The following is a 25,710-nucleotide window of genomic DNA, read 5'->3' as shown; positions in this document are numbered from 1 at the left end:
CTCCTTTGATAAGATAATGTATCACGATGCTTTTAACAATGCATTTCAATTAGGAGATTTGAATAATATTGCTTAGGCCCATATGTTCTCGGGAAGCTGGGATACGCTTAGAATACAGATAAGAAGCATCTTGTCCTCATCAGTTCTTCTCAGCGTAACAATACTGTAAATGAGAGACTTTACACCATATCTCGTCAAATAATGGCGCCACCACTATCATCACCTGAAACAGGTAAAAACTCGTTAACTGGGACTGGTAAAACTCGTTATCGCCTGGTCACTCAGCCAACATACCTGGTTCATATCTGCTCACACAAAACAACAAGACCACACTCAATTTCTCATTTCTTTTATAAAACACAAGATGCTGATAACGTAGTCTTGGAGACGATTCATTCCAACAGAGCCTTTGGCAGACATACGGTTTGATAAACATTTCCGTAATTTTGGCGTAGCACACGCACTGCCATGCCATGGTCATTCGGATACCCTCTAACCAACAAAGCAACTTCCTGTCGGACAATTAAAACCTTGCATGTTGGACAACATTACCTGCAGCCCTAGATAAAAATATTCTGATTTTTCTACAATTAGCAATTCAACTTGGTAACTAATCTACAAACCAGTTAAGACACCATTAAGGTACCTAGCATAATATCAATGCGTTCAAATTCAGATTTCAGCCTGAAATTAATCAATATTTGGTATTATTAGCGACAGGTCTTCAAATTTCATTCCTGTGTTACGGACTACGTCGGGTAATTCCATATCATAATTACCTTGATTGAACCACAATACAGCTAAATTATCGGCCTCAGATTAATGTTATGATCAGGCAATGGAAAGATAACGTACCATGCTTGTAATACCACTCACAATAACACAACTTTAATGGTAAAAATACCACCGATTATTTCCTCTGTGTTTCTAGTCATTTACATTGCAAAGATAAACAGCCTATGGAAATCAAGATCATTTGTGTTCCTCAAGAACTCGGATACAAAAATATTAAGTCAGTCGACCGAGCGATAAAAAAATAAATGTCACAAATGATAGAGTTATCACTACAAGGAAAACAACGTTTTTATAAATCTCACCATTCTTTTCATGGCCACAATTTATTGGTACAGTCTTTATGTGTCCTAGAGATTGGTTTGCCTGTGTTTCTTTGGGGAAATAATTTTCCTAAGCAACTCATTGTTTGATATGCTGGAAGGCCTGAAAATCAAGGGAGAAGACCGACATCCCAGTAGGCTATTACTCCCTTTGAACACGAGTTCTTTAGTACCGACTGATTTAACTGATGCAAACCATTTTTATTTCGGTTTTTTTTTTCATTTCTTCAGAATTCCATAAAATCACTTACTTAATAGCTAGAAAGCTGTCGTTATGGAGACCCAGATTGCCATCTCGTTTCAATTAAGTAAGCGATCACCACTATTCATTCATACTGAAGATGTTTTTAACAATGGAACAATATTTTTATAGAAGTCAGTTTGACAATCCTGTTTTACCTATACAATCTTCCTGTCAATGTCTCAGATAATACATATTCTATATAATGCTGTATTTCAATTAATTAAATAATTCAGGTGTAAACGACATCTCCCATGTTATGGAGACGAACATGAACACATAGCAACTAAAATGACATGGGATCTCAAAGTGCAGGCAGACATTGGGACCGAGCAATGACACAGACATGGTGACCTCGAAGTGCAGACAGACATGTGAATCTACATGTGCAGACAGATATGGGGACCTATCTGCCTGCACTGCGGTTCAGGCTTACATGAGGACAAAGAAGTATAGGTAGAAATGGAGACATAGAAGTGCAGACAGACATGGGGACCTACAAGTGCAGGCTCACATGGGGACTAAACAGTACAGGCAAACATGAGGATCAAGCAGTAGAGACATACATGGTACTGTGTCCGGAAAGACTGTGTTGTTACTGCAAGATCAGATTTGAACCCATTATTACAGTGTGCATGTTCCTACTGTAAAATTGATAGCTGTTCCCGTTGTTAACAGTACAATTGCTGTTCCATTGTTGAAAGTACAATTGTTGTTGCCATTGTTGACAGTACAATTGCTGTTCCATTGTTGACAGTACAATTGCTGTTCCATTGTTGACAGTACCATTGTTGTTGCCATTGTTGACAGTACAATTGCAGTTCCATTGTTGACAGTACAATTGTTGTGCCATTGTTTGTAGTACAATTGTTGACAGAACAATTGCTGTTCCATTGTTGACAGTAAAATTGCTGTTCCATTGTTGACAGTACAATTGCTGTTCCATTGTTGACAGTACAATTGCTGTTCAATTGTTGACAGTACAATTGTTGTTGCCATTGTTGACAGTACAATTGTTGTTGCCATTGTTGACAGTACAATTGTTGTTGCCATTGTTGACAGTACAATTGCTGTTCAATTGTTGACAGTACAATTGTTGTTGCCATTGTTGACAGTACAATTGCTGTTCTATTGTTGACAGTACAATTGCTGTTCTATTGTTGACAGTACAATTGCTGTTCCATTGTTGACAGAACAATTACTGTTCCATTGTTGACAGAACAATTGCTGTTCCATTGTTGACAGAACAATTACTGTTCCATTGTTGACAGTACAATTGCTGTTCTATTGTTGACAGTACAATTGCTGTTCTATTGTTGACAGTACAATTGCTGTTCCATTGTTGACAGAACAATTACTGTTCCATTGTTGACATTACGATTGCTGTTCCATTGTTGGTAGTAAAACTGATGTTCCCATTGTTTACAAAGAAAAAATACAGTTACCAATTTGACAAGATGGCTGGCTGTTCTTAACCTTTTAAAATGACTTGATGCTTTCAGCATGTAAAATGAAACTAGTTATCTTAAGAGCCTATTTAATATAAAGCAAAGATTACGATTTTTTGAGTTCAGTTAAGGCTGATTCCAATAAACAAATGCTTTGGAAGCAACTATCTTGAAATATGCCTATTAGTCGTCAGCAGTATTGATATCTCAATCAAGGCACATTCCCCTGTACAAATCACAACTGATGTAGACCGATTACAAGTCGGGGAATAGCTCATTTTGTGCCTCAGAAATGGAGCAAGAAAAAATTAAAACAGAAATTACGTGAAATTTAAATGTTGTGTCTAACTGTATTAGAAGCAGCAATCACGTAAGCACTATTCAGTATGGATGATGGCTTAGGGTGTTTACTCCGAATTCCATTAGTTTATAATGAAATCTATTGAAATCGTCACTGTAAACCAACATGCTGAAGACAGACAACAAGTCGTTAATTTCAGTCCAACAAGTTGTTTTTAATCCATTAAGAGTTTAATCTCTCCGTCAAGCTGCGGTATGTAGCTAGCCTATACTTCACAATATACCTCACCAACAATATTTAATCAATACTTTTTTTCTAAAAACCCAGTGTTAAGCTGGGAGCCTTTTAAAAGAGAATTAGAGTAAAAGAGACTGTATTAAAAGAACAGGCAGGGTGTTTATCGGTACTTCAAAGAACGACCAACAGTATTCTGACATATATAATGCATGTCTACAATTGTTGAGCCATCACTCTATAAGTGGTAGCACAATATATAAAGAAAATTTTCTTACATTGTCATTCTTATTTTTCCTCATACACTGATGCTAAGAAGCAAATGATTAAAACACATCTTAATTCCAATAATCCTCCAGGGGATTGAAAAGAATTTGAAGATTTGTTTTTAACAAAACAAAAAAAAACATTGACAACAAAAAATACAAAACAGAAAAATGTATTATATTGATGCCTACCAGTGTAGGCAATATTTGTGAAATTCGATATTTTGTTTATTTTAACGCCCTACTAACAGCCAGGGTCATTTAAGGACGTGACAGGTTGGGAGGTGGAGGAAAGCTGGAGTACCCGGAGAAAAACCAGTCAGTATCTGGCAACTGCCCCACGAAGGTTTCGAACTCGAGAATCAGAGGTGGAGGGCTAGTAATAAAGTGTTAGGAAATTCAATACCTGTGAACTTCAGTCTAACTGGGACATCCACAAAATAGTACTTCACTCTTGTCTTTAGGAGTTTGAAGAAGAAGATTTTTGAAAGTAAGCAAATTCGACCTCTCTGTACTCGCACTCCTCATGCAGTCTCCAGGCCCTGGTGGTGGGAACCACATAATCAAAACAATGTTCATTCACTTCTAGCCATAGAAGATGTATACAAAATTGGATCAGAGAATTTTTACCAAGTATTAAGTCATCAAATTAACAGACAACTCATGCTGGCAAATGAATCATAAATCACAAAAGGTCTGACAAGCTAATTGCCCAGGTGAACTAATTAAGAAAACGGCTGGTATTTTCGGAAAGGTCAAAGGCTTTGCTTTCTAGAAATAATGTTTTGATAGGAATGCTTTTAAGTAAGAGTTGAAACCGCAAACTGTTTGATACCATGATTTTTCTGATAATTCTGTTTTACTCAAGCTTATGAGAATTTCGCACGTGGCTGAAAACTTCATCCAGGTAAACACAAACATTTCACAGATCAAGATCTACCCATAAATATGCTGGTCCTAACATCCAGCGATCAAACAGACACAGCATTAGATGTCATCAGGTACATGCATTTTATTTTGATTACAGAATATAATTACCATCCATCACGCCAGGAAGAATGATTCCGGCGATGGCCGATACCATGTATCCCGAACAATGATATAGCTGTCTGCATGTGTGCATACGTTTTATTTATAACTTCAAAGTCAATGCAATTCATCAACATGTAATACATAAACATCCATACAAACCAATCAATATTTTCAAATACTGAATAATGTGTATTGTCATTAAAAACAGATTTCTCTATCACATTCCATCCCAAGTTCAAAATAAACGGTTTGCTCCATCTTCTGACAAATTGTTTTCTGATATGTAACATGTTGATAACTACATCTATCTCACCTTGAGACACCTAAAGGTGGGTTCTTAACATCTATCTCACCTGGAGACACCTAAAGGTGGGTTCTTAACATCTATCTCACCTGGAGACACCTAAAGGTGGGTTCTTAACATCTATCTCACCTGGAGACACCTAAAGGTGGGTTCTTAACATCTATCTCACCTGGAGACACCTAAAGGTGGGTTCTTAACATCTATCTCACCTGGAGACACCTAAAGGTGGGTTCTTAACATCTATCTCACCTGGAGACACCTAAAGGTGGGTTCTTAACATCTATCTCACCTGGAGACACCTAAAGGTGGGTTCTTAACATCTATCTCACCTGGAGACACCTAAAGGTGGGTTCTTAACATCTATCTCACCTGGAGACACCTAAAGGTGGGTTCTTAACATCTATCTCACCTGGAGACACCTAAAGGTGGGTTCTATGTCTATCTCACCTGGAGACACCTAAAGGTGGGTTCTACATCTATCTCACCTGGAGACACCTAAAGGTGGGTTCTATGTCTATCTCACCTGGAGACACCTAAAGGTGGGTTCTACATCTATCTCACCTGGAGACACCTAAAGGTGGGTTCTACATCTATCTCACCTGGAGACACCTAAAGGTGTGTTCTACATCTATCTCACCTGGAGACACCTAAAGGTGGGTTCTACATCTATCTCACCTGGAGACAAAATACTTAGGGTCCAAAATTCTGTGTACAAATACACAAATTTATCACAGGAAATTAAACTGTAATATTATATGCAAGGTATATATTTTTTTTTAAATACTAAAATTTTGTTGTTTTTTCTTAGTTTTTTTTTTTCTTCATTTTTTTTTCCAGCAAGGTCATTCATTAAGTAAATCTGCATCTTCAAACAAATGGCCATGTATTTGTTTACCTGTAAACTTTGTTTGTTTGTTTTGTTTGTTTTTGTTTAACGTCCTATTAACAGCCAGGGTCATTTAAGGACGTGCCTACTGTCAGTACCTGGCAACTGCCCCACGTAGGTTTCGAACTCACAACCCAGAGGTGGAGGGCTAGTGTTAAAGTGTCAGGACACCTTAACCACTCGACCACCGCGGCCCCATGTTGAAGGATCCACATGTCTTAGGTACACCAGTCCTTCAGGGGTGAGATGCAGTTGCCCTTTAATGTAACTAGGTGGTTTGTAACAACCACATTCTGATATACTTTTACCCCTTCTATAGCTACCACCCACTTCCCCCACCTAACGCCCCCTCCCTACCCCACTCCCAATCATACCCCCAGGAATGACAATATGAATGCTCAATAGGAAATACAGAATATTTAGTTTTAAGATTATATGAATGTCAGTTATGCATGTACTAGTTGCTTGCATTTTTTTTTTTTGAAGGTTAAACTTCCTATCAACATTGAAGGTCAGATGAATACTTATGGTTTGCGATCATGTGATCTGTACATGTAATTTACTGCGGAGCATGCATTTTGAGATGATGGTGCCCCTGTGGAGAAATGAAAACAAGACTACCATACATAGCATTCAAGATATATCATAAGTCAATATCATTATTGATGCTATAAATTCTGCACATAACCAGCCATCGACAAACTTTCAATTCATCATATAAACTGTGATTCCTTTGACAGAAATTTTCAAGTGGGTCTTCGGAATACATCAATCGAACTCTGAGCCTGCTTGAAATTTTTTCTGGGTAATCTCAGCTAAGATGCTGAATTGAAAGTTCAAAGTGGTTATGTGCGGAGAATTCATAGCACCATATGCTCGGCAAAATCATAACATGCATTGAACATTTATTCACCCTTCTGAAATAGCCTTGTGTACATGTTTAGTGCTTGGTACCATTTTAAAATCTGTAGTTCTTATCGAATACATTTGAATACCAGGTATAAAGGCACCTGCAGGAATGCTGCCAAAAACAAAAGGTCCATGGATCCTGCACTCCTCTCCTGGATGTTTCAGTGATAATGGCAATATTAGAAATACTTATCCCATTCTGGGAGCCGCCTCTGACGCATTGAGGGCAACACATTCCTTTAATTAACATTTAGCTTTCTGGTTCCAAAGAAGACAAAACACAGACCCTTTATACATTGTATCTCCTTCACTCAGTAATCCTCCACACAAACGAAATCCATCAGGCTGTTCAAAAATAATATTCTAATTTATTATTTAATACATTTCCCCTATTGGACCTTCCCCTAAGGCCAGTGTTGGGTCAGACTCACTGTTTATACAAAATTGGTTTCCTTTCTCACAAGGATACTTCAGACCAAATGCTTTCATTCCTACAGAAGAATTTGCTACATTTCTCCTATTTGGCCGCCCCTCATGCCCTTGTGATGCTAGACATACTTTTTATGCAAAATTGGTTCCTTTTCACCCAAGGATGCTTTCAGACCAAATTTTGGCCAAACCCACTGTTTATACAAATTCAAATTCAGTCAAAATCCATTCAGTCGTTCATGAGTAATAGTGATTTCTAGGAAAAATTAATGGACGACAGACAGATGACGGACCACAGATGGGCAACAGAGGGACGGACCATGGCATAGGCCAACCGATCCTTCGGACCAGGTAAGCCAAAAAGATATGACAAATGAAATTATAAAGGTCCTCAAATGATTAAAGCCAATGGGCACACAAAATTAATTTTCTCCCAAATTCCCTCTGTGGTAAACACAGAAGAACCCTGCTACGATATACAGGGTCCAAACTAGTCAAGCATTATGATGATCGAAATACAATTTACAGAGGCCTATATATCCCATCATTCCAAACTGCAAGTGGGGTGGAAGAATATCAAATACAGCAACTATGATTATATCAATGATGGCAAATATAGTTGTGGGAAATTTTACAATGTTGACGTCTTCACAGAACATTCCACCGCTTCTGCACCATTAAAATAGCTGCAAAGTTATCATCAAATGGTTGATATAATTAGTGAATACAAATTATCTCTTACGGGACAAATTTCAAGTCTCGGGGGGGACTGGGCAGACGTAAACCACACTTGTTAGGAGGCCACTTAAAGCCTAACAAATAAACTTGCTTCTAAGCCACTTGTATTGTTGCAAATTAAATCAAATGTGTACTCATATCGGGTAAACATGAACCAATACTTTGTCAGGGGTAACCATGAAACTGCTAGTATTACGACACGCTTACTTTTAAACTTCCTAGTCCTAAGACTATCAATCCAAAGGAAACACAACTCATATTTCCCTGGGGTTTGAAATTGAGCCCAGCACTAGCGTTTCAAAGTGGGCACAGGCCTTATGTTAGATGCCAAACGACACATATGACATGACACTATGTTCTATCATGACCTAGTTTCAGACTACGATGTAGTTGTCATAACACTTTAGAACACGATTATTACCATTATCTTTTAAACATTTACTGGTCATTGGCACTCTGTAGACATGAAGTCTCACGTTTATCTAGAAATTAAATTCCTCTTTAAAAGTCATTTGTAGATCAATATTTGAATGATGGTCATAAAGATCCTAAGATGAACTCTTTTGTCTGAAATGTATCTACATCACGGCAATTTTAGTAACACTATCAATACAACAGATATTTGAAGAAAAAAAATCTTAGTGTATCACGTGTACCCGTTTTCATCAATTTGTTAGTATTTGCACCAAGATGCCAATTTCAGTAACAACTTTCAATACGAGTCAGGTACAGAGCAAGACACGATGGAATGTCACTTCACTGGTATCTTCACAGTGATAAATGTATCACATCTTCGCCTCCTACCATTAGGGAACATTTACTTAATTCAAATTTGACTTGACTTCTCACGACATTGACTGAATGTGAAAAATCTGTTCATGCAAACTTTATCTGTGGAGTTTCATATGGAAATATTCTGCCAGAAGCCTTAAGATTATAATTAGTTATGTTTTGACCGTTGCTGTAGCCTTCATCTAGTTGGTATAATTTGACCTTTGACCTTCAACTTGGTATGATATGACTTTTGACCCTTGCGCATGCACTGATCTTCCTCTTGTGTGTAAATTTGACCTTTGACCCTTGCCCTATATTCACCTTGTTGACATTTGACCCATTCCTGCCTTCACCTTTCCTGAACCCTAGACCTTGTTTGTGTGGGCCAGAGGTTGTTTCTGACACACCCAGTCTAGTCATGATTAACACACCTTGTGACAAGGAAATGTTCAGCAACTTAGAAGATTTGTAATTGACTACCTATTAACAACGCAGACAGACAAATCTTAGTTCATGCAACATTAAAACCAGTCTTTAAAAGAACTTCCTGTTGGAAAGCTGTAAACAATAAACTCTTACAAAGATCTATCAATTTTAACTGTCTGTTTAGAAAAAATGATTTAATGTTTATATGACTTGACTATTTCATTCCTTTTTAATGAATTTTAATGAATATCGTCTATGCATAAAAATTCATTAATAATTCATAATCATATATGATGAACAAGCATGAATCTTAATGAATTTGTGAAATTATTTATAAAAGTGCATGAAGAGTTCATGAGAGGTACATATGTATTTGATGAATATTCAAGAACATTTTTTCATGAATCAAAAACAGTATTCTTAAAAGTTCAAGAATGATTCATGGACATTCATGAACTAATGAATACCATCTTGCAGGGGTAATATCTATTGGTGATTGCAATATTCCATTGACTGTTCTATCATATAAATTGAGATATTTTGGCTGTGGTTATATTTTGGTTTATTTGGCGCCAAGCATGAAAGCGCCAAAATTAAACACACCAAATTATAACGTCGCCTGCATAACAATGTCAAATATTCCAGACACATCGATTTCCAGCTCAGTAATTAAGGCAAAAGAGCTTAATTTCCATGAAAAAAATCAGAGGATTTTTGATTGGTCTGTTTGCATAAAATGTGTTGTTTTGTCGTTCTTCAATAAAGATATGGTTCCTTATATTTGTGTTAAAAATGTTTGTACTTGTAAACTTTTGTTTGATGTTTGTTGACACTTACATCAGCTATATTAATGACTATGTATATGAATATATATGTGAAATTACTTGTTAGTATTTCAAACAAAACATGACTGCCGATCATGGTCTGTGAACTGCCATGTCACTGGATGACAATGATTAAACTTCAACGTCGGAAAACAATGTTACATTTATCTCCGGCTCAGACTGCAGAAGTCAGAAAAGTAACACAAATGTCAAAACACCCCTACATTTGACACAGAGGTAATGGAAACATGAAATTTAGACACACCAAAACAAAACCACCCTGTTTTGACGAAAAAAGCATCAAAATTTGCTGACACCAATTTATGGTATCGTATATGATTTCAGATTTACATCTTAATTATACAAAAACATGAAGATACTCACTTGAAAACAAACCCATAATTCTAAACAAACCCATAATTCTATCACAAAATCAAGAAAATGAAGGCATGATATGAACAAGATCTACATGGAGATAAAGTACAAGGAGAATAAGACCAGGTGTTCCGGAAGGGTAAGCATCCCCTGCTTCAGGTAATGTCATGGTCTCATAATGAGAAAAAGGGTAGTGACAACAGCACCACCAGGCAAATGAACGAGTATCAAACACATTATGACATTTTCCTATCAAATCAAACAAGAAATATCTTTAAAAAAAGATAAACGGCATAGTTTTAATGCTGATGGTTATAATGTACAACTGCTGGCCAAATAAATTAACGTATTATAATGCGTTTTAGCACGGATAACAAGATTATATCAGTTTGAATTATTTTAGGTGCTAATGATACTGCATTTGAATCAGGAATATAATTTTATTAATGTCATTTGAAAAGATACATCCACTTATTCAGCTTGCATTCAATCTTATCTTTGTTTCGTTTTTAACTGAATATCTGCATTTTGCATTTACCGCTACATTGACCAATCACATACTTCATCTTGGCCAGTAACGCCACCTGTCGCGTCATATCCGGGGCCAAAAGAATATTATACCGCTATGCCGAAAAATAGAAAAAGATTGCTCTATTATAACACAGGGGCTTTCAGTTTATGCTTGACTTTTATTAAAATGTCAAATCACATTTAACTACAAGAAACCTGAAGAGTCAAAATACGTCAAACCCAAAAGTCAAACCTCATTTTGAGGAATCAAAAACTTACTTGCAAAAGTCCACTGAAATATCTAGACACACTGCCTAAAGTGACAACTTGACAACCAGTTTCCCATTACCTATAATGACACATTGTCTATAATGACACATGATCTATAATGACACATTGCCTATAATAAAACATGGTCTAAAATAACACATTCAGGGATTATTCTAGAATTTGGGGGAACTACCCTTTTGGACCATAGTACTTTAAAAACACATTTTCCAAGTAAAAACAGCAAATGGTTAATTAAGAAAGCAAATCTGGAGTATTTGGGAATATAATTGTCATACAAATGAGGGAAAATACAATATTTCAATGAATTTAACAGAAGTCTGAGGGGGAAATGGAACAAAATCCTGAGGGGAAACTACCCATAAACGGTAGTAAAAAAAACCTAGATAGATCCCTGACATTGTCTATAACGACACATTTTCTATACCGACATATTTTCTATAACGACAAATTTTCTATACTAACATATTTTCTATACTGACATATTTTCTGTAATGACACATTTTCTATACCGACATATTTTCTATAACGACACATTTTCTATACTAACATATTTTCTATACTGACATATTTTCTATAATGACACATTGTCTGTAATGACACATTTTCTATAATGACACATTATCTATAATAACACTTTGTCAAAAATCGCACATTGTCTATAATGACACCTTACTTATAATGACACTTCCTCGTGTGTTCAAAATTTAAAGCCACAGAAAATAACATTATTAACCTCAACACGTCAAATTAATACCTTAAACTACATATTTGGAATGACCCAGATTTTAGAAATTAAAAAAAAATTCATGACTAAATCTAAGGGTCTGAAATCATCACTCGTCCTCCTAATAATAGGGAAGGTTGGCAAACATGTATAGATAATGACCCAGGTATAATGGATCCTGGTGTATCTCCCACTTTCTATAATAGCTAAAGGCAAACTCTACAGTGACATGCTGTTGTTTTCTCAGCATTTTACATTGGATTATCACTTAATGAACATTCTGGTGAAGATTGGCTGCAAAATCCTACATCTAGTTTGTGTGTTACCTCTGAGCAGAAGCATCTACCTGGGAGGTATTCACCTTCTGTGACTTTTTAATTGTGTGCCATTTTTTCTGAAGATTTTCAATAGCCGTACTTTCTCCAATGTAGCAGAAAGGATATCATGTTTGTTGGCATAACATCATAAAAAGCACCAGTAAACAAACCAATATGGTGGACTTATTTTTAATGTCTGGCTATAAAATAGTTAATGTGTATATAAGCATAAAGTCTGTATTATTTCTTGGCCAGCATCTTAGCGACATATGGTGGGCTACAACTTCACATCAGAAAGAAAGGAAAGGTACTGAATGTCCTTCATAGATGTTAAGACTTTATATGACCATGAACATTCTTTTCATCTTGATGTGTATAAAGCTTGTAACATAGAAGTTTTACAGACAGACAAAAAACCTGACCACAATCCAAACAGGGATACATGTGTAAATGTTTGAATCATGCAATATTATATCAGATTCTATTTGGAATATATTTTGGAATATGAACTAGCACATATTTACATGGACATAAACATTCCAACAGAAAACCATTTCTATAGGAATGGACACAGTATTGATGTTTATTGTAGCGATATAGTTTTATCCTCACTATACATCAAAAGGATGAAAACATTTTTTGGTTTGTTTGGTTTGTTTTGTTTAATGTCCTATTAACAGCCAGGGTCATTTAAGGACGTGCCAGGTTTTGAAGGTGGAGGAAAGCCGGAGTATCCGGGGAAAAACCACCGGCCTACGGTCAGTACCTGGCAACTGCCCCACGTAGGTTTCGAACTCGGATGAAAACAACAAAATATTTGGTGCAATGAATGTTACAATGACTCTGTCAAATTTTGGGAAAAACAAAAAAAGAAAAGAAGAGCAGACATTGCTATGAAATGCTACCATAACATTTCTGTCTATAAGCCAGATTTATCATGACCCATAGCAAGCATTATATATTCTTATATATATAGAGGATATCTAACAGTGTCTTCAGTAATACCAAATATATTTCACGAGTGGGGCTAATATTTTGATATTTTTCACGAGTGCGCAGCACGAGTGAAAAATATCAAAATATTAGCCACACGAGTGAAATATATTTGGTATTACTGAAGACACTGTTAGATATTCTGTTTATTACATTTATCAACGAAAAACCTACCCCGTATGCTAACTAGGCCTACAGCGAAAGTTTGCATACATCTATAGTAGTTCCCCCTGTCCAGGTGCTGACATATATGTCGGGCTTTCTGATTGGTCAATTATTTTGGTATTTTCTAATCATTAATTTGATTGGTCAATTCAGCAAAAGTGATATTTTTCACTAGTGAAAAATATCACTTTTATAGAATGAATAATTTTTGATATTTCACTGGTAAAAATGTAATAAATATTGATACTTCATTGCTATATTGAAATGACCACCATTGTATTATAATATATGTCAGATGTACTGATGAGCTGTAAAGCTTAAAGTCAATAAAAATAAATTGAATTGAATATCAAAGGAAATCATTTGAACCATTGAACTATTTCGTCTGATTACATTGAAATGTAACCGAACTGTTACAGATCGGACAATTAACATCAGAACTGATAACTCACTCTGGCTTGTTGTCCACTGGATCCTCCAGTTGTATCTCCTTCTTCGCCACTCCATCCTTCTCACTGTAATATAAAAACAAGGATTCAGTCCCCAGTGATACGCAAGAAAAGTTCATGCCTATTTAATTTCGATTCAATGAAATTTGAGAAGATTAAATCAGGTAATTACAATAATGCTGTATTTTCCTGGCCATTTGGGGAGTTTATTACCATGTGGAAATTTTCATTCTAGATTTTTTTAGTGTATTTAGCAAAAGTGTAAAACTAATTTGGAAAATGGGAACAAAGATTGCTTGATTTTCAGTCCTAAAATACAAGATTTAAAGATTAAAAGAATTTTGATGACTTCATTGGGAATAATAAACAATAGACATGGAGCCTAAATTCTGACCCAAATATATGGCAGGAAAATTAAACACTGATATGCCGAACATTTCTCTGCATGGGTTAAAGTGTACCCTGAATGAAAATATTTCGTTTTCGAGATTTGTGTGATTTCCTAAAATAAACACCTATACGCAAATGTCATACTATCTAGATATAGTGACCTATCTACAAGGGCTGATTGATAAGTTGTGAGCCTCGTATTGAAGGATTTGAATTTTGCCAGACATATTGCATTATTTTTCAACATGATCCCCTTCAGTATCTATACACTTTTTGCCAGCTGTGTTTAAGGGCCTCAATGCCACTTTTATAGAACTCCTTTTCGTGGCTGTTCAGAAAGTCATCCACTGCACGTTAGGGTTAGGGTGCCTGAAATAGCTGTTTTCAGTTTTGGAAATAGATGAAAATCTGATGGAGCGAGATCAGGTGAATAAGGTGGATGTTCAATCAATTTAAAGCCACAATCGTGAATGGCAGCCATGGCAATGACAGACTCTTTCACCCTAACCCTAACCCTAACTGATTTTGTCCATTTTGCAAAAGCCACCTGTCTTGTTTACTTTAGAGTGCTACCTCCTCGATATAAACTAACCAAATGAGACCAGTCCTTGGGTACACAGCCCTATATAGTCAGAGAATAGTAGGACTTAAAATGAACATCCTTGAGTACCTCCTTCAATACCAGACTCACAACTTATCAATCAGCCCTCGTAGCTGTGATGTCACAAGTGTGTAATATCCGCCACATTTTGTATATATATCAACAAATGAAACAGACAGAGCATGCGATCAAATAGCACTGTGTCAATACGGTGCGATAAAAATGTATTTCAATATTTGGTTTTGAACTATACGTTATACTGATGAGATTCTCAACAGTACTAGTTTTATCACTACATCATGGCATCACCCTTTTATGGGATGTCGTCATGGCATCACCCTTTTATGGGATGTTGTCATGGCATCACCCTTTTATGGGATGGCATCACGGCATCACCCTTTTATGGGATGGCATCATGGCATCACCCTTTTATGGGATGGCATCACCCTTTTATGGGATGGCATCATGGCATCACCCTTTTATGGGATGGCATCATGGCATCACCCTTTTATGGGATGTCATCATGGCATCACCCTTTTATGGGATGTCATCGTGGCATCACCCTTTTATGGGATGGCATCATGGCATCACCCTTTTATGGGATGTCATCATGGCATCACCCTTTTATGGGATGGCATCATGGCATCACCCTTTTATGGGATGTCATCATGGCATCACCCTTTTATGGGATGGCATCATGGCATCACCCTTTTATGGGATGTCATCATGGCATCACCCTTTTATGGGATGGCATCATGGCATCACCCTTTTATGGGATGTCATCGTGGCATCACCCTTTTATGGGATGTCATCGTGGCATCACCCTTTTATGGGATGTCATCGTGGCATCACCCTTTTATGGGATGTCATCATGGCATCACCCTTTTATGGGATGGCATCATCCTTTTTAGGGATAGCATCATAAAAATTAAGCTGTTATAGATATTGTTTGTGTATATGAGTGAATTGGTGTCGCTGATCATCAAGTTGAGGTCTGTAAAAGAGAAAAGTAAAAAAAAAAATCCCTTCATTGATTGTTGGACTATATGTATTATAAACATAATATACATTTGTGTATTTAATCTGAAGATTTATAATACATAAACTTCTATTGTTTGTATATATTGTATATAGGTATTATATCTATCAATCAATCATATATTATATAATCTCTTGACACTCCTGATTCCATCTATGGTTATTATCAGGTTTAAAACAATATATTTTCTCAGTTCATCAATAAAAAGAGCTTTATCCCTTTCACAGCAACATGGCTCTTACATAAGGCTTACTTTTGATATCTATTTTCATTTCCTGACTTTTATTTGTTTTTGATGTTGTCACTTTTTGGAAAAAACTTCACAGAATTTTAGATTACAATAAAAATAACTGATTTTGTATTTTTTTTTTTTTTTTATGTAGTCACCTTTTTGGACTTAACAGAATTTATAAGTAATTATACTATGTGTGTCTTTCCAACCTCTTGGAATTTCCACAGGAGATTGCACAAATTCAAAATTCCAAACATCAGAAAAGATCATTAATAGCACTACTACCTCTACTCTTAATTAATTAATACCTTGAAATGATACTTATAGCTGCTCTTTTGGCTTGACTATACTCTATATTTTGATTTTATAAAATTATGAACAAAAATGTTCTACTGATCTGTGCATGCCTGATTAATAGGCAACCATGTTATTAGCAATGTAAATCTGCGATTCCTTCACCAACCCTAAAAATACTCATAATAATAATTCAGAAAATTATGTTTTTCTTGCTAGGTAAATCTGCGATTCCATCACCAACCCTTAAAATACTCATAATAATAATTCAGAAAATTATGTTTTTCTTGTTAGGTAAAAAAAATAGTGTGATTTACCCTTGGGTAATTAACTGACTCCAGTCCAACCGACCTGTTACCAGAGGTGCCCCCCAGGTACCTGGCACCCCTTGGTGATTCCTTTGACCAGCTATCTATGGCTTTGTCTTATTCATCATCAGTACATCATTGTACAGGTAATTACAGTTAGGACTATATGGACACCCACTGGTCCTTGACAGGTGATACAACAGGGACTGACCCACAGGTGATTACTGCTGCTGAGTTAACTAACAGGGATCTTCATCAGTTACAGTTGGTGACCACCACGGCTCAGTGAACAGGTTAGAAAGTTAGGTGGGGATGTAGAAAGGGATGTGTGGGAAGAAGGGAGTAAGGTAAGGGTAGGGGGGGGGGGGGGGAATGCTTACAGAATGTTGCTACCAAGGGGTGCTGGGCAGGGTGGGGGGGGGGGGGGGGGGGGGGGGAGAATGCTGACAGAATGTTGCTACCAAGGGGTGCTGGGCAATGTTATATATATATAAATACCCAATGAGCTAATGAACAGGTAACTATCGGACTCAAGGACAAATGGTTGATGATAGAACACATATTAATTAACTCTCTCAGGTAGTGTGGGTAGACAGGGATGACTGACCATATACAACATGAAACTGTGGCAAAATGGGTCTCAGGAAATGACTGGGGGAGTTGCATCCAGTCATAGAAAAAATAATGGCAGGGACATATAATAACTTATTATAAGTCCCTGATAATGAGGACACACCTGTGTCCAAGGTAACTCTCTGATGAATAACTAGCTCATTGACTCACACCATTATTTAAATAATTGAACTCAACATCATGATTGATAATATATGACATTTTCATTGTAATTATTTTCTTCAAATGTACGGTTTATATGCCAATCTTTGAAGCATAATTAAATGAATTAATTTCCTCATGAACAGCATTACTGTTTCAATTCAATGCTATGAGTAGTTTTGGTCCAGATACTAAATGTCTAAAGAGGAGAGTACATGACCTGGCAGTAACTATATCCTTGTAGCAAGATTTTTGTTCATCCTTTCATGCCCATAAAGTAGTACATATATATAGCAGGGATCTAAATCTGTCGTATGATTAAAAATGTAAAAATTCACTAAGAGAAGTCAAATAACCCATTCTCACCTTTCCTCTCAGGGATCTTAACTCCAAATTTTACAGATGACAGACGACAGACAATGGACAACGGGTGGTTTGAACAGCCCACCATCTGATGATGGGCCAAAAACTATTAAAAATAAATTGAACACACTCCACCATCTGATGATGGGCTAAAAACTAGTAAAAATAAAAATTCATCAAAGTTATTCTTGGTATACACATAAGGTATTTTTCCTTTCGAATTTAATGTACATTTGTGACCTATAATACAGAAATAAAACACCCACTTCCTATATCTGATAAATGGTAGAATAATAAGAAATATTTGTGTGTGAAATAATTAAATTTGAACACATTGCTTTATGTATTTCTATAGCTGTCATCGTTAGTTACTCAAGAATGCATCACATCTGAAAGCTGAACTGGACAGCCATACAACACAGTCATTTCCGCGCAGTGTAATCCTCACCATTTGTGGGAGGTAAATCTCCTATCAGTGACCTCTCATGTTCCTGCCTAAAACAATCAAACTGCTTTCTCATATCATACACAAAATGCCCATCGCCAAGACCAATTCATCGGGGATTTGAATGTGACCTTCGACTCCAACACATTCTGTTTTGGTTGAATCATCATAGGAAGATCATATCGAAACACATTGATAATTTATTGTCAGATAAGAAAGCATGCTGAATGTGATTACATGGGAAATGGACCTCATTTTGACCTACTTAAACAATAAACACCCCCTGCGTGATTCCTTCAGTTTAATATAATTTCTGGATTCATGATAAATTATGTATATACTCTGTTTCAAATCATAATTTGTAACTACTTCAACTTAAGTATGTTTCATGCATTTTTATTTTGACTTTTGACATTTTAACTTTAATATACAAATGTATAACAAGGGCCCAGAGAGCCTGTATTTGCTCACCAGGATATTGCAGATGTTTCAGACCAAATACATATCAAATCCTTTCATTCCTACAGAAGAAGAAGAATTTTTGAAGAATTAGCTATATTAATTTTATTAGGCTCAATCCCTCATGCCCCTGGGGGAGGCCAGACCTTCCCCTTCAAAAGTTGGTCAAAATCCATTATGTTCTTTAAGAATAGTAACTATCTATAAGACTTTCTTTTATTTCTCCAGTTACCATTTATGCAATTTTTTTTCCACTTCCCTCAAAGAAGCTTCAGACTATCACTATATTTGGTCAAAATTCATTTACTCATTCATGACTAGTAGTGATTGAAAGGACCTTCCTTTATTTCCTTTATTTGGCCCTGCTCATCCAGTCACAGTTGGGCAAGAATCGCCATTTATGCAAAATTTGTTCCTCCTTCCCAGAAGGTTGCTTTTGACCAAATTTGGTCAAAATTCATTCACTCGTTCATGACTAGTAGTGATTTAAAGGGCTTTCCTCTATTTCCCCAATTGAGCCCCACCCCTCCATCTCCAAGGAGGTTAGAGTTACCATTTATGCAAAAAGTTGTTTAAGGACACTTCTGACCAAATCAGGTGAAATTCCAATCAGTCCTTTACGATTAGTATCAATTTAAAGGAGAAGTTGACGTTTGAAGGACGATGAACAGACAGAGGACAGACACAACACTAAGGCATAAGCTGACCAGGTGAGCTAATTAATAATAATATAAGGAACCCACAGATGAAATTTTGTAAGAAGCTTTTTTAACTCATTCAAAAAGTGACATTGACCTTTCAACTCATGACCTTCTTTACAAACAATCTGTAATCTGAATGTTCAAAGAAGTACCTGAAGCAATAATACTCATTAAAATCAAACTTGGACAAAGAGAAAGAGAGTGATTCCTCCTACACAATATCTTTATCTAATTCATTTGATGTAAAAGTATCAATGTAAGACCTAAATACAATTGTCAGCTTCCCAGCAGAATTTCTCACCTAGTTATTACGTATTTATAAATATTCTCATGATAAATAAGCCCAACAAGTTTCAAATTTCTTAACTGACACAAAGATGAACACCTTTTTCAAAATTGTTATTCAGAAGAAAACAAAAACAATTCCAACACTCTTAAATATTTAATCAAATGCAGTTTAAATGCACAATCAACAACATATCATGATAGTAAATTTTAGAAATTTTAAAGTGATCTGTCAAAACTAAAAGAAGAGGTCATAAGGCAGTTTAAAATGCTGAGAAAAGAAAAGGCCATAAACCCTTTCAAAAAGTCTGTAATCAAATTGAAATGTGGATAAGGAAAGTACAAAAATATGTCATGAGAATGAAGTCTAAATGTTTCAGAGAGATTGGTTGAAAGCTAAGAGAATTTATCTTTAGACAAGATTAAACTGTTGAAAACAAGAAGTAACATGTCATGTTTATAAAGCCTACAAAATTTTCAAAAACATTTTCTTGACAAAAAAACTTTAGATCGCACAGCTGAACAGCATAAATCCATAATACATACATCATGACAAAATTTCTACAGACATATGAAAATTAAAGCCATTGATCTATTTTGACCTTGCAGTATCTGTGTTAGCTCCCAAAGGAACCATCTAACCACCATTCAGCTTCCCAGTGCTGTCTTTGATTGTATGGTAAGTCTTTAATTATTAAAACCATTTAACATTTACATTATTTATTCCGGTCCAAAAAGTGTTGAGTTCAAAACCTGGCAAAAATACTGAATTGATTCAGATTCCAATAGAAAACATCAGCATCTTTGCATCATTTTTTGACTCAATGGATGGTTTTAGTCTTCTGAAACATCGAAATGACCTTATCATTTTGTGGAATGCGGATGCAGTTGCAGAATAATGCAATAGTTCTAATGCACTTACGTGCAGGTAAGCTATAAATAAACAGTAATCTTGATATATGAGTCAGTTTTTCTCCGCATACAACTTGAATGTACAACTTTTTATATTGCTTTACAGATCTATATATACCAGGGCCTATTAAAAATGTGCTTGCTATTTTTAGTACAACTTAATAGCAAGGTATCAATTCTTATGTAACAGTTCAACAAGAAAACGTGTTTTAATATACTGAATCAATTTGAATTGTTATTAGTTACTTACTGGGTTAATTGTTATTTGTTATATTGATGCTTTTAATTGTTATTATTATATTCAGGATGTAGTTATTTATTATTTAACTTCCTGCATAATTTAATTGCTTTCATCAAATAAGGTAGACTGACCCTTTAAGTTTCCTCAGATAGATTTCCTTAATTTTATTTTATTTCAATGTTAAGTATGCTCTTATCACAAAAAGCACATAAAAAACCTATGTCACCTCGTCGTTTCACTACCAGGGCCACGTACAGATACCTATTAATTAATAGCTGAACCATCTTTTTTAGGATTTTGGTGAATTGTTTTGGCTGTATCTAATTGTTGTTTAACATATGGTACTGAGCAGATTAAATTCGTATTTGAATCACTGACTATACTGAAGCCAACCTGGGATCTCAGTGACATAAGAAATACAAATTACTCAATCTAGAGATCAAACGACACTTCCTGGATATCAACATGAGATTGTATTTTGCTTTTGAACCTCTGAACTAGATAGATTTCTTATCTAACTTCACATCCTGATTTAAGCAAACTATTAATATTGAACAGTACATGATGTTTATATCTAAAAATATCTTTGACCTTTAAATAACATCATTATCTTTTTCTTCATAAACCTAATGATGTTGCTTGATAAAAGGACTCGCACAACTAAATAATTTACTATATGTTATTACTAGTGACCCCATCCCTTTATTCGCTCGTTTGAAGTCCAATGATGTGAAATTTATATCAAATTAAAGTTTGAAGTTTTTTCTATCGGATAAATGTTGTTATTGTATAGGTTTAATGGCATATTAGAGCACACGGGTACTCGAAAGACAGTAACCCTGACATTAACAGTACACTGGGGAACATTCTATTTTCAGTAGGAGTGTATATTTTTGATTTTCCAAACCTCAAGACCCTACACTTTATTCTCGTATATAGAAAGTACCCATTTCATATGTTATTTACTCAGGAAAACAGCTACAAACCTAAGAAACATATTTTTGCTGATTTAGTTGTGTGAGTCCTAAAATGAAATCAGTTTGAGTTGAATAAATGAATGGCAAAAATCTTACTACAAATATAAATCTGCAACTTTGGATTTCTGCTGACTGAAAATTCTGAAAGTGCTAATGAATGTCCATGACCTGAGCCCAGCCTTAATAGTTTCTTTACCCAGATTATACTAGGGTGAAACAGATTGTCTATGATTAGTATAAAGGCATCATACATGTGGTCTAAATGGGCATCAAACATGTTGTCCATCTGAATATTCAAGAAACGGACATCAAACATACATTTCATGAGTAAAAGTTGAGAGTGGGGGTAAAAATACATTGTCTATCTAGTGTTGGGGAAGGGGTCAAATATCTTGTATCTATGTAATGTTTGGGGATCAAATACATGTATCTTGTCTACCTAGTGGTGGAGAGCTCAAATATTGCCTATCTAGTGTTGGGGACAAATATATTGTCTATTTAGTATTAGAGAAATGGATGTAAAACACTCATTTACTGTTTAGCATATAACTGATATTTAATCACCTATTCCATTACTATACTATGCAACATGTTAATATATCTATGAATCTAAAACAATACCGGTAATGTATGGGGAAGGACTTGTAAAAAGACATACATAGACTTAGTCCGCTGTCTAATCCTTTTGTTTATATAGGTATTGTTTTATCTGTCTATTGTAATTCTACCTGTAATATATTATCTTTGTTGTGTATAGCAATGAAATATTTTGAAAAGAAATGTCTAGTTTTAGTAAAGGGGATGGAAGCAACAAACACCTGTTTTTCACATGTTGATAATCATCTCTTTTAGTTTTATAATAGAGCAATACATGTAGTAAACACTGGTTGTCTATTTTCTTGCATGGATTGTAGTCTTAAGAACTTTCAATGTATGTTTGTTTTTAGTGGGTTTTTTTAAAATAATATTACAGTTCATTGTATGATGTTCAAATACTGGCCAAATTATAATTTTTACTATTGATAGCAACTGAATTCCTTCTAAGAATACGTCTATATATAACCTCAGTCTTACCAACCGCAACTTCATCACTATAAATCCATGTCTGTTTATTTATAGCAGCTATGGGTAATTCTGAGTTAAGACATAATCGAACGTTTAATCTATGAATATATAATAAGAAATATAGACTATGTCGACAAGTTTATTGGATTTATTTCGACACATTGAGTAATACCCCGTGTTATTTACGTCGAGTCAAAACTATGGATCGGTTTCTTGTTTTGACGGGAGCTTATTTCTGATTTATTTGTGCTGTATCCAAAAATCGACCCCTATTTAACGATTATCACATTGTTATCAACAGTTGGTGTTAAGTTATGTCAAAATCGATGATGTGTAGTAAATTCCAATACTACAAGACTCCCTTAAGTATTCCATTGATGGTTCTCATTGATCCTACCAACTTGATCAATAAGCACCGTATCAATGGGACCGCCCTCAAAACATAGACCCGCCTATACTGTTTCTGCAGGATCCCTGCAGTCAGTCAGGACGAATCAACCGAATATTCTTCACATTACAATGCAATTCCTTCGTGATATCGAAAAAGGAAGAAGTTACATTACCTATATTCAAATATTGCAAGTTTTTTACCACTGCTGCAGGCAAACCCACGTGGGAAATGTCTCAGGGTGGCCATACTGTGAAAACACTCTGCCGCGTACAACATTAAAAAGAATGTAAACAAAACATTTATGTTTGTGTTTTGTAACAGATAATCATATTTGCCGATGCATTTGACCCTATTACGACGAATGTGTATCATCCGCCATTCTACGTGTAAGTTTGATATGTAATGGGGCATAATTTATCATTGTTTATGTTTATTTTTAACGTTTTAAGCATGAAATACAACCACCTGCCAAAACAGATGCAGCGATTGGTCTTTTAAGTCATCAAATTTCATTGGATGATTGGTACCGTTATAATTTACAGCTCGTGAATTAGACTATAATCAGGCATTTTTTTATCAACAAAAAATTATGTTGTTTCCGTTTATCTTTTGTTCTGTTTTTTTTAATCAAATCTTAAACATCATAATATCCATAGAGAACACACGTGCTATTTTTGTACGGAAAGGTTATAGCAAGCATTTGGAACATAACTGTTTTCATTTTTTTTCTATTTCGAGATCTATATAAATCAGAGACCTAGTAGGCCTATATTAATTCAGTATATAGGTCTCTGTATAGATGAAATTAATTTTAATATGATTGCACAGGATATTTTTAGCGCATTATTTTGAAATCGAATAACAGAGTGCATAAATTAATTCTATAGATCCGTAAAAATATACATGTATATATACTATTTTCCCCTGTGGACCCATATTTCAACGGGCATTTGTTCCACAATCACCTATGGATTCACTTCATCTTATATATTAGTATAATATTCTGTATCTGCATAATTTCATCTAAATTGTTTGATTTTTTTTATCTGTTACTATATTGTTTCTCACTCTTCTTTTTTCTTAGAAAAGCGTACGTAGACCAAATTAAGACTTATGGTTATAGGACGTCCCATTGTCTAATAAATGTCAAAGGACATTTCACTTATTTGACTACTGTAAGCTATGATATTCAGCCATAATGACCATAACTGTTGACATATTTGTTGTGTTCGTCTGTCCTCACAGCTACATAACAATGATCCATCTGGCAGGCATAAAGCCGTGTATAGTAACATAGTGAATAGATTTAATTATCACTTACAACGGTGTGACCTTTTTCTATATTAGATGTGAGAAATGTGTTTTTTTATGACACCGTATGTCAGAAATTATCACATTTGTTGATGACATCATTTATTTGTTTTTGCTCACGATCTTTGTTCATATAGTGAAATCACACAAAATGAAAACTACAAGAACAAAAGTTTATAAGATTTTTTTGTATTATTTTCATTATTACCTTCAAGTATGTGGATTGATTGACCTGTTTTTAAAGTAACACAAAGCATATAAGTTTCTTGTACTTTGTTCACTTTATTCTAAGCCATGAACATACAAATACATAAAGAATCTATAACAGATTACATTTAATACTAAAGATATCAATATACTATTTCATAGTTATTTAGTTTTAGCAGAGACTTGTATATATTATCAGGTATATACGTCTCTGGTTTTAGCTGTTAATAGGACGATAAACAACATAAACCAAACACTTGTTTTCCAATGTCGCATGGCTTCGCCTATTTAAAATGACAGCGTTAAGTATTTTACGTGTTAAAATAAAGAAAAATATTTATGATCAGTAATTGTTTTTATTATGTACATGCACTGTATTTTGATATATATTCACAAATGAACATGAATTTATTAATATATGTAAAGCCGTTTCTGTTAAACATTAACGGTGCTGTTTGATAATATTTGTATGCAAATTAAACATAACTTACAAGCATGATTCGTGGACTTATTAATGATCCTTAATTTAATTCGGGTTAACTTAAAGTTAAATTAAATTATAATTATCTTTGAAGAAAAAAAATCAACATATATGTAATTAAAATTATAAAGTTTTTATGGTATTTCCAATCACATATAATTAAAGTGATCATTACGTATAGAAATATATGTATATATCGTGAATGATTTTGCCATTTAACATTGAACGGTGAATCCTGTCTAAATCTTTGAAGTTTATAATTATACACTGCTCAGCAGTTCGCTATACTTTCTGAAAGTTACAAGACACTTTTTTAGATATTAAAAAGAAGACATTTAAGTTTACCGTTTATATATAAAAGTTAATTTGTTAGGAAAAGTTCTAGTTTTTAAACAGTATTCTATATTAAATACAGTACTGTACGGTACATTTTTCACTCACCGTTAATTTATATTTTCTATAAAGTTGCATCTTAAAATATAA

General features: G+C 34.9%; 1 protein-coding gene across 1 annotated transcript in view; it reads right to left on the bottom strand.

Moving 5' to 3' along the window:
• The window catches only part of LOC117336009 (tRNA (guanine-N(7)-)-methyltransferase non-catalytic subunit wdr4-like), a 151,600-nt gene extending 128,115 nt beyond the window's left edge, over positions 1–23,485 (bottom strand). The window contains exons 1-2 of the mRNA XM_033896330.1: positions 23,401–23,485; positions 13,755–13,817 (exon numbers count right to left, since the gene is read on the bottom strand). Of these exons, the coding sequence (XP_033752221.1) occupies positions 13,755–13,817; positions 23,401–23,474 (137 nt within the window). The 5' untranslated portion in view covers positions 23,475–23,485. The remainder of the gene's footprint in view (positions 1–13,754; positions 13,818–23,400) is intronic.
• Between the last annotated feature and the right edge of the window lie 2,225 nt (positions 23,486–25,710).

This window comes from Pecten maximus, chromosome 10 (genome assembly GCF_902652985.1).
Source record: "Pecten maximus chromosome 10, xPecMax1.1, whole genome shotgun sequence".
NCBI lineage: Eukaryota > Metazoa > Mollusca > Bivalvia > Pectinida > Pectinidae > Pecten > Pecten maximus.
This window is presented reverse-complemented; position numbering and strand designations above follow the sequence as displayed.